The 19,552-nt window shown below is 35.9% G+C and overlaps 1 protein-coding gene across 1 annotated transcript; it reads left to right on the plus strand.

The window, feature by feature from the left end:
- Positions 1 to 1,051: 1,051 nt before the first annotated feature.
- LOC128206638 (protein quiver-like) lies at positions 1,052 to 8,825 on the plus strand. Its single transcript, XM_052909225.1, has 3 exons — positions 1,052 to 1,158; positions 7,736 to 7,885; positions 8,430 to 8,825. The coding sequence occupies exons 1-3, from the start codon at positions 1,101 to 1,103 to the stop codon at positions 8,642 to 8,644; spliced, it is 423 nt and encodes a 140-aa protein (XP_052765185.1). The 5' UTR covers positions 1,052 to 1,100; the 3' UTR covers positions 8,645 to 8,825.
- The last annotated feature ends 10,727 nt before the right edge of the window (positions 8,826 to 19,552 follow it).

A 19,552-nucleotide genomic window follows, 5' to 3' on the forward strand; every position in this document is an offset into this window, starting at 1 on the left:
AATACGTGCATTTTCTCTTTTTTAAAAGTCGACAAAAGCATTTAACTCCCTTCAATATTAAAACATTTCACTTAAACGCAATGAAATGCTTTGTTCAGCATATTCATTTTCAGTTATTTAACCACTCTTTTCACCAGTTACTGTGTACACAAATATTCAAGGTCAGCCTTGTATATCAACTTATTTTTTGTTTGCCAAATTTATCAATTCTTCAATAAGTATTTGTTTCTATTTCTTTTACTATCTAGGCGAGTACAATCGTCTCTATACATTTTAATATCATGTCGACATGTATATTATATTGAATTTGAATTTGAAGAACTGGTCGACATATCTGTCAGTTCGTTAATTTTACCGAACAAATTGAATGCATATATTTTCTCGATTAAAATAACATAATGCATACATGTAAAGGGAAGTGGTCTAAAATATATAACGGTGCTAAATTTGATCAACAGATTGATTAAACAAAATAAAAACAAAGAAAGTTGACTTTCTGCTTTATCAAAAAGCTGGTCACGTGATTATTTTAAAAATAGGTATCACATATGTGAAAGCATTGTAATGTGTCTTTAAAGATGTACTCTTAAAGCTGCGCTCTCACATGTTTTGATGTTATGAGAGTGCAGCTTTAATGATAAGATTAACCACAATTAATAATATAGTTTTAGTATCTCCAAAAGGATGAATAAATGTCGAAAACAATGGTTCTTATGAAGAATACCGAGTTTAATTTGAAAGAAATGAGCTTAAAACACGGTATTTCTACCTTATGAGACTATAGTTGATCACAGTATGTTTTTAGAATTCACTAATCATTTAATATATTTGCGTTTAAATACACGGTTACAATCTTGTTATCAATTAATATTAATATATTAATATTTACCATAATTGCATTATTTAGTAAGCAGTTAAAGGTTTATCAGTCAAAATTAATTTAATGTTTGTTAATCATGTGTATGTATTGATTTTTAATAAGAGTGTCTCTTTAAGATAATACGATACTTAACGAGGACATTAAATGCATTTAATATAAATAACACTTGAGTACAATTGATCACATTCCGATCCATCGGCAAATACTTATACAGAAAAATATGGCGACATTTCTTTTCGGTTTCGGGGTGCTTGTCGGATTACTGATAGTATTTTCGGGTAAATATATAGGGCCGATGTTATCATTTGTCATATAACATTGTATGGTTGAACATCTTTTATGATCATGCTTATCTTTCATTCGGAACTGCTCGGCCAATTTTATCGAAAACAACCTCGGATGTATATGAACGGTTTACAATGTCAGTTTTCGACTCCGAAAGTCCGCTGCAAGTAGATCGCGTAGTAATTTATTTTAGCAGTTACATTTAATGACTCCACTCTTTGGAATAATAATTATGCTTGCAATAGTACCATTGACTGGCAATCAATGTAAACGTACATCAACAAATACAAGGTATAACACTTCATTTAATTCATGATATTATTCAAAAGTTTACGAACTAATTCTACTGATGTCCCGGCATTCATCCGAGGTTGTTTTCGATGTAAATGGCCATGAAAGACTTATCAATTAAACGAAATTTCACTGATTAAAAAGTTTATAATATTAACGAATACTTATACATGTGTCTATTTTATTTGTATTGCTTAAAACAGCATTCTTTATTCTGGAGTATATATTTTGTTATATTTTCATATAAAAAAATAACAGCAGGTTGAATAAGTCCTCATTAAATCTTCTAATTACCGTACCATCTGATAGCAAAAACAGTGAGCAAAATGATAACTTTGTTCTAAACTATGTCCCTACAACCCTAAAAAGTAACAGTATTCCAATCCCCGCTCGGGGTGTTCTACCGAAAGTCAGTTAATTTCGTTTCCACAAAAAAACCTACGCGAGGATTTCGATGAACCTATCTTACACAAGTGGCCATGGAAGATTCTTAAAATCTCGAAATTACTAAGTCCTCAAGGGTATTATCGATTTGTTTAGGTCTACACTTATGTTTTCTTTCAATACTTTCAGCCAAACATAAATTATTTATTTATTAACCTCATAAAGTATAAAACAACGACTGTATAGGAGTGGTCTATACCGGGCCAATACATTTATTCAATGATCATACACGCAATGGTTTCATGAGGAAAAAATGACCACTGAATGTGGCATATTGTGTCCATGCACTTATACATAGTAAAATGAAAAGAAAAACAAAAACACATTTCACATGTAACTTTGTAAATGTCCATGAAATCTCTTCTCTCAGACTTAACAAGTATGTCATGCACACCCAACTTTCATCCGAAACGAAACAAAATCGTTTATCGGAAAAGATACAAAAGATATTAACATATTCTTGATAAACATGGTATTTCTAATGAAACACATAAACATAAAGAACATCGAGGGTGGGCGGGAGGGCGACCAATTTTCTGATGGTTTAACTGGCCCGGTACAACCTCGAATGACGAAAACACGTGGACAAACGGCTTTTATGGGGGGTGGGGGTGAGCTTATTTACCCTCGCCATCGGGTTATACCCATTCGGCGAGCAAACGGCTTTTATACCAGCCGTTTGGTTATATAAACCCACTGACCATTACCATATATGGCAATAGTCGAAAATACTCCCCCATATATGGTAATTATCGTAAATACGATTTATTCCGAACAGAAAATAAATATATTTATGTTTTGTTTCAATACTTTCAGCCAAACATAAATTATTTATTTATTAACCTCATAAAGTATAAAACAACGACTGTATAGGAGTGGTCTATACCGGGCCAATACATTTATCGAATGAAAAAGAACGGGAAAAACCCGATGTGTATAAACATTCTTTTAGTTACTCAACTTTAAAGTAACTGACTTCTTGCATTTTTCACTTTCCCTGATATAAATATCTTTAGAAATCTCTGATCTCCATCGACCATATTTTTTAATTAATCTATCTGGTACGCCCCTTTCAGAAGCTGTTGTCGCACCTCCCGACCTAAACAAATGCAATCCGTATTTAAAACTATCTAATCCTAAAATTGTAAGATTTTTAACAAATATTTCTCTTGCTGTTGTATATGAAATATGCTTCCCCTTTCTTAATCTATGTGTATTACCTTTCTTGGAAAAATAAACGTTTCTAAACAAAAATTCATCTGAATCTTCTGAAAGCTGAGCTGAATCCATATACATTCGTAAACAATTCACTGGACAAATATCGTTTTCTGTCTTGGCAATTATAACGATGTTTCCCTTTTTATATTGATCAGTCTTTGATTGTCTTAACAGCACTTCTATGCAATCTTCTTTAAAAACAATATCAGAACATCTTAAGGAAACTACCTCGCTAAATCTGAAAAACCCGAAAAAACTCAAAACTGACATGGTCACAAAACGTTTCTTTATCAGACAAGAATCGTTCCCAAAATATTTAACAATATTAACAATATCGTTTTTTTCTAATTGGTTCATTTGATATGTGTGTTTTACCAACTGATCTCAAAATACCTTCTTTGACATTACGCACTAAACTGAAATAACAAGGATCAACAAAATCACTGATTTTATGGGCATAAGAAATGCTATAAACAATTGCATTTAATTTTGATTCCAAACAAAAACTATTTTCCATATATGACAAATATAATGCAACAGTGTAATCTGTACTTGGAACTGCTGTAAATTCGTATTTGTTACACAATTTGCAAAACAGTTTGAAATGATTTTCGTAACTTTTGATAGTATTTTCAGATTTTGTTTTTTGACCCAATTTCTTAATATTTTCATGAGAAGATATTAAATCCGGGTGAACTGGAAACGAGTCAAAATCCTTCCAAATGCCTATTTTGAAAACATCTAAAAAATGTATATACTTGAGTAAAACAGTCTACTGCTTCCGACTCATAGTCCATAAACAAGGAATTGTATCTCTTGGTTTTCCTGTTTTTGTATGTAGCAAAGCGATCTACATCATGCTGTCCCCAAATACTATCTACATAGCTAAAAAACTCGTCGGTGACTTCCCACTCATCAGTGTTGGATAGTTTGCTTTTGAGAATATGTAATTCAATAAATAATAGTATTGCAATGATAATTTTGCCAAAATATAATAGCTACGCCTCTTTAAACTAGTACCACCATAACTAACAAAATCCGTCTTATTCCGAGACAACGGTCGCCATGAACAAAATCCGTCTCATTCCGAGACAACGCTCGCCATGAGCAAAAAACCGTCTCATACCGAGACAACGCTCGACATGAGCAAAATCCGTCTCATTCCGAGACAACGATCGCCATGAGCAAAATCCGTCTCATTCCGAGACAAAGCTCAACGTAAGCAAAATCCGTCTCATTCCGAGACAACGCTCGCCATGAGCAAACCTGTCATCATAAGCATATAATCACGTCATGAGCAAACGATTCAATTCATAGACACCTCTCATCATAGGCAAACCCTCGCTTGTCATGTCAATTAATCACATTCACATTAGTCACTCCTCGTGAGCAAACGATCGCATGCATAATCATCGCTCGTCATGAGCAATTAATCGCCTTCAGAAATGTATCTCGTCATGAACCAAAACATTCGCATTAATTTCATACTAATTACTCTTGTGAGCAACACATCATCTTACAACAACGTCAAAACAACTTTATAACTAAAACAAACTGAAAACTTTACTAAATGTCGCTATACCAAAACAAAATACGGTGCGTTTATATATGATTACAACATACATCAAGCTAAATAACGCGCACAAACAGCGAACACGTACGTTGACCCAGTATATTAACGAACGCTTATACTAAGAATACCTTAAACATTTGCAACGATTCTAATTGCCAATACCTTACTAGAAAACCTTTTAGAATTGAAAACGCATTTCTTGTTACCATTGTTTGTAAAAATGTTTTACCCTTTGCCAAATTCCATAATGTCACAAACGTAATCTTTCTGAACATAATAAGCATTGAACAACATAGGCCAAAAGGCCGAACTAGGCCACTTAGGAACAATAAGCGTAGCAGATGCATTACAATGCAAAACATGCAAAATGGCCTTAGAAACTAGACATATGGGTGGCACCAGCCAATTATTGTCATTACCCCAATCTTGAGTAAAACAGTCTACTGCTTCCGACTCATAGTCCATAAACAAGGAATTGTATCTCTTGGTTTTCCTGTTTTTGTATGTAGCAAAGCGATCTACATCATGCTGTCCCCAAATACTATCTACATAGCTAAAAAACTCGTCGGTGACTTCCCACTCATCAGTGTTGGATAGTTTGCTTATATTATCCGCAACTTCATTTAACTCTCTCGGAATCCACTGAATACGCAGATCTATCTTAAACTTCAAGCAAATGTCAAATATGCGTAAAGATTCTTGTTGTAACTCTACTTTGGTACTTCCACACTGAACGATATGAACGCACGACTGGGAATCAGAAAACCATTTTACCGTTTTACCATTTAACATATTGCCATAAACATCTAATGCAAGTTTGACAGCCCTTAATTTTCTAAAAGTAGAACTTTTGACTACTTCCTCTTCCGACCATATAGAGCGAAAAACGCTGTTTCTACAATTCACTACATAAGCGCCCGCACCCGAATGGGAAGCTAACACTAACACTTCAACTGGCGAATACGGAGCTAAAAATCTAACGTTAGATTTCTGTAAATTCAACTGCCAAAATTCCAATTCCTTAAGAAACGGGTGTCCTTCAGGAATTTTCATACAAACATCCCAAGAACTACGGCTTTCTATCAAAATATATAAAAACCTAGTCATTAACCTCACAATGTTGCCTAAAACTGGTTTCATAGAAATAATTTTGCCAACGCATTTTGCTAAACATCTCGCTGTGACTGAACTGTAATTTCTAAGAACGTGTTCAATGTTTGATAAACAATCTAGTACTCTCCTTTCCGGAATACTTATAAAAAAATGCTATACTATTCCAAAATATACCAATCCATTCAATGCTTTGAACTGGATTCCAAACTGACTTTTCGTTGTTTATGATGAAACCAGCCTTAATGAGACTATTCTGTACAAATGAAGCATCTGTCAGCGTCCTTTCTAACGATTTATTTGTGCCCCATCCATCATCTAGAAACATTACAATCTTAATGCCGTTTATTCGCCAATATTTGACCATTTCTCTCAACACTTTACTAAAAATAAAAGGGGCAGTACTTCATCCAAAAGCCAAAACCGTGAAACAATAATATTTCCCCTTTATAGAAAAACCTAAAAATGTCTGATGAGCCGCAAAAATATCTATGTGATAATACCCTTGACTTAAATCAAACTTAAAACTGTAGGAATCTTTTTCAAAATACTCTAAACCCGTTTTCCAATCCTCAAAAGAAAAACTTTCTTTCCACAAAAACATCATTTATTTTTCTGAGATCCAAGATCAATCGTTTTTTGCCTTGTTTGTTTATAGCAACACTCAAGAGATTCACTGTATGCGGAACAAAAAGTGTCTCGACAATACAATGCTTTTGTAACAATTCGTTTACAGCAGAGTTTACAAAATCTATATTATCCAAAGCGGACTTATTATTTCTCGCAAAAGAAGGTTCCGGCACTTCACTTGGTAATTTGTAACCATTATCTATAACATCAACAATATCTTGATTTGCGCCGATTTGTTTCCAAAAATCTATGTGGGATTTTAATCTACCCTTAACATTTTTGGTTTCACTTGAATACTCTGGTATAAAACTATTTTCTTCATACTCAAAGAAATCTCTATCAAACAAACAGTCAAAAGAATACTCATCATTTATATTCTGTCTTGGGCTGTGTGGTTGCCGCTGCGGCTCTGGACCTGTCGGCGTAGTTATAGTTGACTCTCACGAAAGGACTGCTGTGTCGAATGACCCCATCCCTCTTGTTGACGTGGCTGCCGCTGACTTCCGGTGGTGGCGCTCGCAATGGTAGAAGAACGCTTATAAGGATTAAATTTGTTATCTGTAGAAGGCTTGAAAGTTTTGATCTTTTTGATAGCCCTGGTTTCAGCTTGTAAGCCTTTTTCATCATCGCTATCTGAACCAAGTAGCGGCTTTTCATACTCATTCACTGTCAACCAGCCCCCGGGGGAACAATCTGCCACTTGAATTAATTTATTCCTGTGCTTAACTATACAAAAGTAAATCTTTTAAAATTTCCTGAGCTCCTTCAGGTAAGTTTCTTGTCTTTGCTAGTTTTAATAATACACAAATCCTGTTTAAAGTCCTTCAATTGACTGTCAAGATATGTTTTAAACAACGAAAAAGCTTCAATTGCTGAGTCCCCCGAGGACTTACCGTTTCCACGTGCAACTCCGCCGCCTTCTTCGTCGCTTGCCATAATACAATATACTAATTTTCTGATGGTTTAACTGGCCCGGTACAACCTCGAATGACGAAAACACGTGGACAAACGGCTTTTATACCAGCCGTTTGGTTATATAAACCCACTGACCATTACCATATATGGCAATAGTCGGAAATACTCCCCCATATATAGTAATTATCGTAAATACGATTTATTCCGAACAGAAAATAAATATATATATCTGCGTGATGGATGTCTGCACATACACAACACAGAGTTAAATCTATATAACAAATACTAAATGGTCGTGAAGTGAATCATTTACTCAACTGATTAAAGGAAACTGTATTATCCCTCAATATGTACTTAACTTAAATGTTATGTATTGTTGTTTTTTTCAGTAAACGAGGTGTTTGGTGTCAAATGTTTCCATTGCAACACGCAAGTTAATAAAACGTGCAACGATCCCTTTAAAAAGGACAGCTTTGAAGGAAAAGAATGTCCCAAGGGATGCATGACACAATCCGGAAATGACCCCGACGGATACTTCGGTAGCTCTCTGAATTCACTTTATTAAAATAATTAACTAATTATACAATTACTAAAGTCTTTAATTATGGCGTTAGAAATATGACGTCATAGATGTTTGTCGGTGTTTTTTTATCCATATGGTTTAAATTGTCTGTATTGTAAATGGTACCTTTAAGAATTTGGTAAAACATATTGGATATGCATACAAATACACATACTATTGATGTTTACAATAAGACCATTTCAACTATCGCGGTCCAATTTTAATCAAAGAATTCCACCCCATTTCACACATAAGCGCATGCACGCACCACGAACGAACAGAAGCAGGCACACACACACACGCACCCACACACGTACACGCCGGCACGCACGCGTACACACACACACACATACACACAAATATTGAGGCTGATTTGAAACGAAACTTTTTTGTCGTATCGGCGCCTTATGTTTGTTGTGATGGAGGGTTGGCGGGACATTTTCCACTTCCCTATTCATGCTATATTGTTACCTATTTATACACCACTTCGAACACAAAAATAAAATCGTCATTCATTTCAGTGGTCAATAGAGCATGTTCGGATTCGATTGGGACAACATGTGTGGATGGAGAACTATTTAACAGACCAGTGCATACGTGCTATTGTGATACGTCTCTCTGCAACTCCGATGAACACCCACCCCGATCATCGGCGGCTGGTGTCGCCAACGTCATTGTGGTTTTGCGCGTGTTGAAATGGCTTTATCTTCATGACGTCGTTTTCGATATTGTTTAACAACGGCTTGAGTGTCAGGCACCAAGCTCCTTGATCATGTTATACATATTATCTTGTTATTTACATTTCTATGAGAGAATTGATACTGAATAAGAAAGTTCCATGAAGAACATTGTGTTTTTTATGTTTTGAATGATGATATTGCTATATAAATATAATATATATATAATAAACCTTTCCTATTAAATTGTTTCTGTAATTTAGTCTACTTAAATGCATGCCAAACACATGTTTGATCCGTTAAAGACAAGTACCGAGGCCATCTCGTTGCCTTAACTTACCACCTCGTACCCATGACTTTGTACTATTTTGGTCGTAGATACTACACACATACGTAAAAACGATTTAAGCGGAAACCAATTGTTTCACGAATGGTATCTCGGGGCATATCAAGCATATATATATTTTGGTCGGTCTAACGGATGTTAGTTGGTCGGTAGATCGTGATTTGTTGGCTTCATAACTTTAGATCGGTTGACTTAGGACCATTAATCTCCACTGATAGGATTCATTCGAACAGCAGATGACCACTATTGTTTTCTGAGTCATTCGGTTTTGGTGAAGGTAAAGACTAACGTGTTTTTGAAAGCTTTGTCAAAATAACTTTAAACTGTTGAAAATCGAATTATGGTACTACACTGGTAAGTTGAACTGTATTAATAGAAGACCCAATATCGATTTGGTATCTAAAATTGTGATGAGTAATGAAAATAATGAACGATAAGGTACGACTATTCGACGATAGTTGACACTGCTTTCAGAGTTTGCTAAACTCGTCTGACCATTTAGCCAAGTCTGATACAATTTCAGTGAAGTGGAACTGGTAAAACAATGTACAATTGGCTTAGCAGGTATGATGCAATTTCGGTCAATATTTGTGTACGTTATAAGGAAAAAGTATGGTGTCTAAAATTGAGTGGCAGCAAAACACACTCGACCCCTACTTGTTAGGACGGAAAACAACATCTTAATTTCATTGTTGTCGTACGCTAGTAAGGTTATAAAGTTATCTTACACGAGCGACTATAAGAGATGCTTTTTCTCCCACCTCAGTTAAACAAAAATAAAAAATAAAAATTGCTGGAATTTTTTTGTGCTTCGTGAAAATAATTGCGTATGGATATGCGATAATTCGTGGTTGCCATGGATATGCGCGCAGTGATTCAGATTAATTTAATAGTCAAATCAGTCTTTAAATAGTTCTAAGGAGAGTGAAGCATTATTTCTTGAAAGGTGCTCGAAAACTGTTTTATGGTGACATTTGAAGCGAGAAATAATTAAATAGCGTTCTAAATATTGCCACAAGACAAGGTTTCCATGATGCTACAGACGACAGTCTTCAACAAGGGAGGTAATTACAATGTGGCGACCATTAAAAAGGAGTTCCATTTTATCTTCGCCCGTGGGCAAGATGAGAGTTTCTAGCATGGTTAAATAATTGGATCTACTTACCAGAGGTGGGAGAAATTTATTGATGCGCATTCAATTTGTATGTGTTTGCATATCAGCATATTATAAGACAAATCAATTTGAGCTATCTGAGATATAATGTAAACCATGATATCTTACACGAGATGTCGTAGATTTTAATATAAGTTCGGGTATAACGTTGACGTACGAGTATATCAATAAAAGACGATATTCGGTAGGTAATTTTATGAGTGGTGTTTACCTTATGTTTTTAAAAATGGTATTAATTCTTCGGATCAATTAATTGACACGATTATCTATCCTTACGAAGACGAAGTTTGGGTGTGTAACGTTACAATAGAGCCCCTTATAGTTGATATGAAAATGGCAAATGTACTACCAAACATAAGCCATAATTATATGTTGCAAAACGCACATGACTGAACAACGCGGATACCAGCCATCATCAGATGTTGCATCACACATAAGAGTGAGCAACACAAATACCAGCCACCATCAAGTATTGAAGCATGCAAATGAGTATTCTTCTCGAATACCAGCCATCACCAGATATTGAAGCACGCATATGAGTGTACTTCGCGAATACCAGCCATCACCAGATGTTGCAGCACTCATATAAGTGCACTACGCGAATATAATTCATCGTCAGATGTTGCAGCACGCATATGAGTGCACTACGCGAATATAATTCATCGTCAGATGTTGCCGCACTCATATGAGTAAACTACGCGAATACAATTTATTGTCAGGTGTTGCTGCACGCATATGAGTATACTACACGAATATAAGTCATCGTCAGATGTTTAAGCACGCATATGAGTAAACTACGCGAATATAATTCATCGTCAGATGTTGCAGCACGCATATGAGTAAACTACACGAATACAATTTATTGTCAGATGTTGCAGCACGCATATGAGTATACTACGTGAATACAATTTATTGGCAGATGTTGCAGCACGCATATGAGTAAACTACGCGAATACAATTCATCGTCAAATGTTGCAGCACGCATATGAGTAAACTACGCGAATACAATTTATTGTCAGATGTTTCTGCACGTATATGAGTATACTACGTGAATACAATGCAGATGAGTGTACTACGAAAATCCATTAATCACCAGATGATTTAGCACGCATATGAGTACACTACGCGAGTACCAGCCATCATCAGATGTTGCAGCACTCATATGAGTGCACTACGCGAATACCAGCCATCACCAGATGTTGCAGCACTCATATGAGTGCACTACGCGAATATAATTCATCGTCAGATGTTGCAACACTCATATGAGTGCAATTGTGCACACAGTTATGATTTTTGACTTGAAAATAATGCCCAAAATAGTTATATATTACGGCATATAACTTTATTATTTTAGATGTTGATTCTTCCTTTCACTTTACCAAATGTTCTCTATTAATGCGGACCTCCTTATGTCAGAGTCTATTGGACCTTGACCAGTGTGCCTTTCAGGATTCCTACTCTTAGATACGATTCTTTTCTGATAACTGTATTAACCATACTGGTTTCCGGCAGTCTTTGTATAACGATGATACAACTGAATTGACTGCTATTCCAACATAAGCACACTCATTTATTTTACGAATGAGATGATTTAAGAGTGATTTGAAGAAAAATCAACAATTTGACAGTGATAAAATACGACAGCATGAAAGTCATTTTCACTATTATCTCGTTGTAAAGCGTGCCGCTGAACGTGGCGAAATTCTAAATCTTTTAACATAGTAATGCATTTGTTTGTACGAGTTGTCTTTCTTGCACAATCAAGATAGATTGGAGTTAGTCACAAGAAAAGGTTGACAATACGGGTGTATTTTTCGATAAAAAAATATGCAAAATGTTCATCACGTCCATGTAAGAATTTCTGTTTTATATCACTTTTATATTTTAAGACACCGACCGTGAAGTGTACATGCTTCTTTTTATTCTTCCTGAACATTCGATACAAAATGACATTTTTCCTTATAACACTTACAATTGCCATGATTCTTTTATATATGTATGAGAAGAGAAAATAACTACCCGGGTTCTGCTTAATGGCGTCTAAGAACTGCTCTTTAACCCTTAATGTTAAACATTTATGCTTGGTAACCCCTAATACAACTTGGAAGATATTTGATACCTGATTAATGGTAGGTAAAATGTATGACCGTTAGTACATCGTACCTAAAGTTATTTCAGTTTGTAAAGGACTCTCTATTTTAACTGATATCGAACAAAAAATAAAGATTAAACTATTTTGATTTAAACATATTTATTTCATGAAAATATACAGGTGACAACATAAGTATATTACATTCTAAATATTTAAGGATTTGCTCGGACGCTAGAAGCTTTTTAAGATCACCTTCTTCTAAATTCTTAAATCATTTCGGGAGTTTGTTTACATTTTCTAGGTATTTAAGATTTAGACGACTGAGATTGTTCCTGATTTGATCATTGTTTTATTCATACCTCAGATAATACATGATAGGAAACAGTGTCCATCTAACGTGTTATGAGAAAACCTTTCATGACGCCGTATTTCATACATATCTCTTTATATCTTTATCTACCTTACCGTTGAAGGTTGACTGACACATTTATGAATACTATGTTATGATTACTTTGCCACAGTTATTCTCAGGGAGTTTTAAGCTCGATCTCATTTACTTATTGCATTTCATATGCATATAATTTATTCGTGCAAGAAACTAAATCAGCAATATATAATATTTTATTGGTGGCAATGCTCATACACTTAATAATCATATCATATATTAATATTGTTTTAATTGCATGATATAAATAATGTATTTCAACTGTACCATATGCAAACACGAACTTCCAACTGATTTACAAACAATTATAATTTATGTCTTTTATATTCATAAGGTTCTATAATAAAGTTCTCTTTTTCAACAAAATGTTGTTAATGTATCTACCCATATTCCACTCAAAATTAACGTTTTGAAACAAACATAAAAAGTAATCGAGAATGGCCTTAATTACTTTATTATTACAATTTTGTTATAAATGCATTTGTGTAGCAATCAAGATCGCTTTATTTTGGAAAAGCCATGTCATTTTAATCTAATGACAAATCCAGTGAGCGATAGTTGTTCATTCGTTGTTGTGTAACCTCAGTTACACCTTTGACAATGTTGAACATCTCATTACCTAACGTTATCTGTTCAATATTCGAACATTGACTTATATCAATAAGTTCGTCTGAAATGATGTTAATCAGGCACAATCTTTTTAACTTATTTGTGAATTTGGCCCCATCGAGAAATGTCACTTTCAAAGGCGGTGTCTTCTTGACGAAGTCCTTTCCGAAGGCGACACAGAAATTTTCTACCTTGGTCGGGGCGAAAGTCACATGCCGGATGCGCAGGTTCTGTAGTGTTATCGTAGTGAGGTCCGTGTTCGATGATAAATCCAGATGGTAGTCGTCAGGGTATGATAATCTGTCGAGTCGCAGTTCCTGTAGTTTATCACACTGACTTATACTAAGGCGTTCTATTAAAATAGTATTTTCAAGACTTAAACACCGTAGTTTGCCAGAAAACTGTTCTCCACGTGCCAATGTCACCTCAATAGGCGGTATTTTTCCTCGCTTGTCTTCCATATTGATTATCCAGAAAATCTCAAGCTTGGCCGGGGCGATGGTCAGATGCTGGAGTCGAATTCGATCAAATGTTATTATAGATAGGTCTGTGAATGAGGACATGTCGAGGTTGTAGTCGTCAGGGAATGATAACTTTTCTAGTCGTAATTCCTGTAGTTTAGAACACTCACTTATATTAAGGCGTTCATTTAAAATGGTGTTGTCAAGACTGAGCTTCAGTAGTTTGCTAGAAAACTGCTCTCCATGAGCGAATGTCACCTCGATAGGCGGTATCTCTCCACGCTTGTCTTCCATTTTGATTACCAAACAAATCTCTAACTGGGCGGGGGCGATGGTCAAATGCTTGAGGCGAATGCTATCTAACATAATCTTAGAGAGGTCTGGTAATGAGGAAATGTCTAGGTGGAAGTCGTCATGGAATGATAATGTGTTCAGTCGCAATTCCTGTAGTTCATCACACCGACTTATATCTAGTTGTCCATTAAACTGAATGCTATCTAGAATGAGCGTCCGTAGTTTACTGGAATACACTTCTTCATGTGCGAATGTCACTACCATGAGTGGTATCTTTCCCTGCAGTTCTCTACTGAAAGAAATCTGAAACCACTGCAGCTGGGCCGGTGCAATGGTCACATGCCGAAGGAGAACGTTATGTAGTGTTATCTCCTTGAGGTCTGTGAAGGAGGAAACGTCCAGATGATATGTGTTTGGGAATGCAAATGTTTTCAATCTCAGTATCTGTAGTTTATCACACTGATTTATATAAAGGCGTCGATTTAATTTTATGTTGTCCATTGCGAGCAGCTGTAGTTTGTTGCTGTACTGTTCCCCATGTGCGAATGTCACCTCAATTGGAGGTATCTTTCCATGCATAGCTTTCATGTTGAGTACCGAGAATATCTCAAGCTGGGCCGGGGCAATGATCACATGCTTGAGGCGAATGTTATGTAGTAGTACTTTAGTGAGGTCTGTGAAGGAGGATATGTCAAGGAAATAGTCGTCAGGGAATGATAATCCATTAAGATGCAGTGTCTGTAGTTTATTAAACCGACTGATATCTAGGTGTTTATTTAATATAATGTTTTCCATTCGGAGAAATCGTAGTTTGTTGGCATACTGTTCTCTATGTGCGAATGTCACCTCTATGGGCGGTATCTTTCCACTCATGACTTCTGTGTTGAATACCGAAAACATCTCCAGCTGGGCCGGGGCGATGGTCAAATGATTGAGGCAAATATTCCGTAGTACCATCTCGGTGAGGTCAGTGAAAGAGGACATATCCAGGTAATTGTCGTCAGGAAATGATAAATTGTCCAGTCGCAGTTTCTGTAGTTTATTGCACTGACTTATATCTAGGCGGCCATTTAATATTATGTTGTTCAAAATGAGCTCCCGGAGTTTGTTTGCACACTGTTTTTCATGAGATAATGTCACCACTGTCGGTCGAATCTCCTCCAGCAGGTCTTCACTGGTAGTGATAGAAAACACTTCGAGTAATGCCAGGTCTATGGTCACATGCCGGAGGCGGAGGTTATGTAGTACCAATACCTCAAGATTTTTGCAGGAAACGATGTCTAAATCGTCGTTTTCAATTTGTATACTCTCAAGCCATATCAGTTTCAAAGTCTTTGCAGATGATATGGGGAATATCTGCAGATTTGAAAGGTAGGTTTCTAATGAAGTCATATTTATTTCCACTTTTTTTCTGACATATATACTTCTTTCGGTGAGTGCGTCTAAACGCACATTTGCACAGGTTCTTATCGTTTTAGCGTTGAGTTTCAAAAGATAATGGTCTACTGACATGAATTGATTATCAATACAACTGTGCCTTAAAACAAGTTGCGGCTCAGACACGCCATTGTTCACACACTCATTGTACGCCTGTAGTACGACAGACTGGTACTCAATGATCTCACCGACATAAAATTTATTGTTCCTGGAAAACGTCTGATCCATGTCGCCAAACATTTCCGCACATCGCCGGCCCTGCTCGTAATTCATCACACACAGAAATGACATTAAGTCTGGTGAAAACGTTTTTTCAAAATGGTTTTCAAATGCCACCCAATCTTCATTTTCGAACTTCAATGACGAGAGATACACGGCAGCTAACAGTTCCTGATAGGTTTTGTGTAGAAACCGGAACACTTTGTTTTTAATGCTGCATTTATGTGACCTATCAGCTGTAATCAGTCCTGAAGCTTGCAGAAATTTCACTTCTTGTAACAATTCCATGTCTTCCTGATCATTTATTCCGTTCAACAACATTCGAAAAGCCATCTTTCCTGTTTCATATATAATATCTGATTTTGCTTTACACATGTTGCATCGCTCGAAACACGCTGGAAGCGGCATTTGCTTTGTAGATTTTGTCTGTGTTCGTTGCGAGTTGTCTTGATACTTTTTGCTTCCTAGCTCGAACATCATTTCTAACACGTCTGCATAAATGTGTGATCTTGTTTTCCCAAGTGTCATGGTGGATGCGCTATTTTGCAGTGTATCGCCGTCCATACATCGGTCATGCCATTTACAATATAGCTGCAAACCCACCATCGGGTTGGAGGTAAGAGACTGCAGGTTTTGCGTCCCAATAGCTTCAAAGAAATCGTCGACCGTAAATACAGTTCCATAATGATCGTTTAAACATCTGTTTGCATGTCTGAAAAGCTCTTCAGTGGATTCAGCATCCAATACATCGATACTTACATGCAAGAACGTGTGTCTTGGTATGTCCATGTCAGCGAGTTTCCATGGACGGCACGTGATTACAACGCGATATGCCCTATTTGCTAATGGCGGTTTTAGTTTGGAAATGCCGGATTCGTCCAAACCGTCTAAAATGACCAAGCCTCTCTTTTGTATGAACAACTGTTCAAAAAGATCATTGTACTTGTCGCCGTATCCTATCTCATCTTTCAAATGCATATGTAAGATGTCTTCAACGGAATTTCCTGCTTCTGATTGATACTTATTCATGTCTATACAAAAAAGATAACATATGTCTTTTAAAACATCAATTGATAGGTGACAACGTTTCCCCAAATTGTTTAATACATCTTGTTCGTCGTTATGCCTTGCACACCATAGAACAGCTAAGAAACTACAAAAGGCTGTCTTTCCAACACCTGCGTTTGCGGTTATTATTGTGAACTGTTTCGTATCATTCAGTGTGAATAGCGGATCAAGAGACGTAATAGTCTGTGTTTTGTATTCTAGTTGCCCTTTCTGGTCACATGTCATTTGTGTCAATATCTTGGACAACCTTGGAGGAACATAAAAGTCCTTCAGACGTGAGTCGCCGGGAGAAAAAAATGGCCCAAGGGACAACGTAGAATTAGTTTTGGAATGGTGCATCAGAAGGACTTCCTTGAGCTCTGGAATACCAAAACAATTTATTTCATCAAGATGTTGCCTTTTATAGCGTAAAGGCAAGACATGAAACATAACGATTTGTTTTGTTAAATGTCTCCATGGTACCCGGCAACACGTATAAATATGTTAACGTAAACACTTCACATATCATAAGGATAATATTTCGATTCCAATAAAGATAAAATGGCATGTATGCAAACGAAACTTTAGCAAGGACAATATAAGCACATTTTTGTATCAGGTACGCCAAAGACATGTGTCTGATAATATTTCAGCAAATGATAAGAACAATTTTATATAGCTATTTAATGGCATTGCCAATAACGAATAAGGTTTCTTTGGCATTTTAGAATATGTTCGTTTACTCAGTATAATATTTAACATTTTGATTTCAATCATCTAGTCACCATGGAATTTGCATCCTAAAAAAAGCTTAATTCAATTTAAAAATATATAAAAGTATGTATGAATAAGTGAACATAAAACATTACAAATTTGAAAACAAATATAAATCTTCTTAATGTCATATCTAGAATACATGTTATTGTAATAGAGTGTTTGGATATCGACTTCATTTCTCGAGCTTAAAGAAATTAAAATATAATCACTGGTGTGTAATCTGGACCAGGGCATATCTTGAATTATCGTGTAAATTAAAAGTAGAGGTACAGCCAGAAAAAAAAAACTTACGTTTTTCAAATGAAGTAACAACATCTTTTATGGCAGCAAGGATGTCCGTCCTCTCGATGTGTAACTGGTCAAGCTTTAACTGAAACATAAGACAAAGGATATTAGTTAAATAGTGATGTACGGGTGAAAATTATTCCACAAAGTGATCACAGAAAATGATATATTTACGAGTTATATAATTGTTTATAGTTTTCGGAAATTAAAAAAATGTATATCTTTCTTGTATGCTCATATTTATGAAATGTATAACTTTTATTAGCGTGCATTGCAAAATCAATAAAACTTAAGAGTGTGACGTCATTTTGATATATTAGTGTTTTTGTTTGGTGCAATAACGTTAATTCACTCTTGCAAATGTATACTGAAATCAAATTCTAGTTAAGCTTTAAGAATATCCCATTCGATATATTAAACTGATATAATATTTGAAAAATTAACAGATATTACGATCAGTGTCACAATAGCAGTGTAATGATTGGTCTAAACCTAAAATCAGCATACATATGAAACACCGGCTCTTACAGCAGAATTCAAGTACAGCCTCAGTCTCAGTAAAACACAAATGTATGAAATGAACAGGAACGAAACACATTGATACCAATGCATGTAACAGTACCTTGTTTAATTGGTCTTCCGCTTCGTGTGCATTAGAATTCGCTGCAACGTGATGTGGAACCACATTTAACAAAGCTCGCATGTCTCCAAACCATTGGTTTAGCTCGTCGTCTGTAACTTCGAGGTTTGATGCGTGGCGTTGTTTCCTTCCAATGTCGCGAACCTGTACGTGCATACATTTAGTTCCATTAAACTTGATTTAATAAAAATAGGTAGAAAATACGACATGATATAAAAGGATAACCGAATAATTCATTGAATCAAATATGTTTGTTTTACCTTGGTAGCAACGTTGACCTCGTTTGCTAGGTCGGGGATGTAGTTTTCAAAAAGGAGACAGTTGATAAGAACACTGACGATGCCGTTCAGATCTGTTTCTTCAGATGAGCTGATCTTGTCATATCCATCTGGTGGCATAAATGCTTTAGCGACCTCCCATGCGTTTGAGCACCAATCACTAGCGTTTGTATTTCGCCACGATGGACCCTGAAATCTATGCTTATCTACAATTGCCTGTCTAATTCCATCGCAAACCTTGTTCGGGCACCGACGAGATGTAACATATCTATGCCATTTGCAAAATCCACGATTACAAATTTTCTTTTGCGGGTCACATGGTACAATTTCTGTAGTAGAACACGCGGAACAGTTGCTACCTGGTAGTACTTGGTCGTTTTTCCACGTTTCGATGGTATTTTCTACGAATGGTGCAAGGCCACGCTTGGTTATGATTAATCCAAACCATACTTTCAGCCAGTTACTTATATTGTTTCGTTCAAACCATTTTACATACTCTTCATATGGCGTCATGTTGAAGCCTATTTGTCGTCAACGTGGCGTCTTCGTAAATAAGAAGATTAGTTTGATGCAAGATGTCATCTGAAAAAATATTTAACTAATGTTGAAATATTTAAATAAATAAATTGACTGCAAGAGATTAAAGAGTATCTAATATATACATGTATTAAATATATATCTAAATTGTTGTTCAAGCTTTTGGTGTTCAGTTTTAACACACGTTATGATTTTTACCACCCTTAAGTTCCTAGTTAAAAGTGCATGTTAACAATGAGCGACTTCCTTTAAAATGGTGATGGCGCTAGTGCGTTACTTTCAGCAACTGGTTTAAGAGACTCGCTCAAGTTTTACTGAATCAGATT

This window comes from Mya arenaria, chromosome 10, assembly GCF_026914265.1.
Source record: "Mya arenaria isolate MELC-2E11 chromosome 10, ASM2691426v1".
Lineage (NCBI taxonomy): Eukaryota > Metazoa > Mollusca > Bivalvia > Myida > Myidae > Mya > Mya arenaria.

What these genes read in the sequence shown, in the direction of transcription:
- LOC128206638 (XM_052909225.1), top strand. Translation starts at nt 1,101, where the DNA reads ATGGCGACATTTCTTTTCGGTTTCGGGGTGCTTGTCGGATTACTGATA. An exon ending in ATTACTGATAGTATTTTCGG is followed by an intron (nt 1,159 to 7,735) that starts GTAAATATATAG and finishes TGTTTTTTTCAG; the next exon opens with TAAACGAGGTGTTTGGTGTC. An exon ending in TGACCCCGACGGATACTTCG is followed by an intron (nt 7,886 to 8,429) that starts GTAGCTCTCTGA and finishes CATTCATTTCAG; the next exon opens with TGGTCAATAGAGCATGTTCG.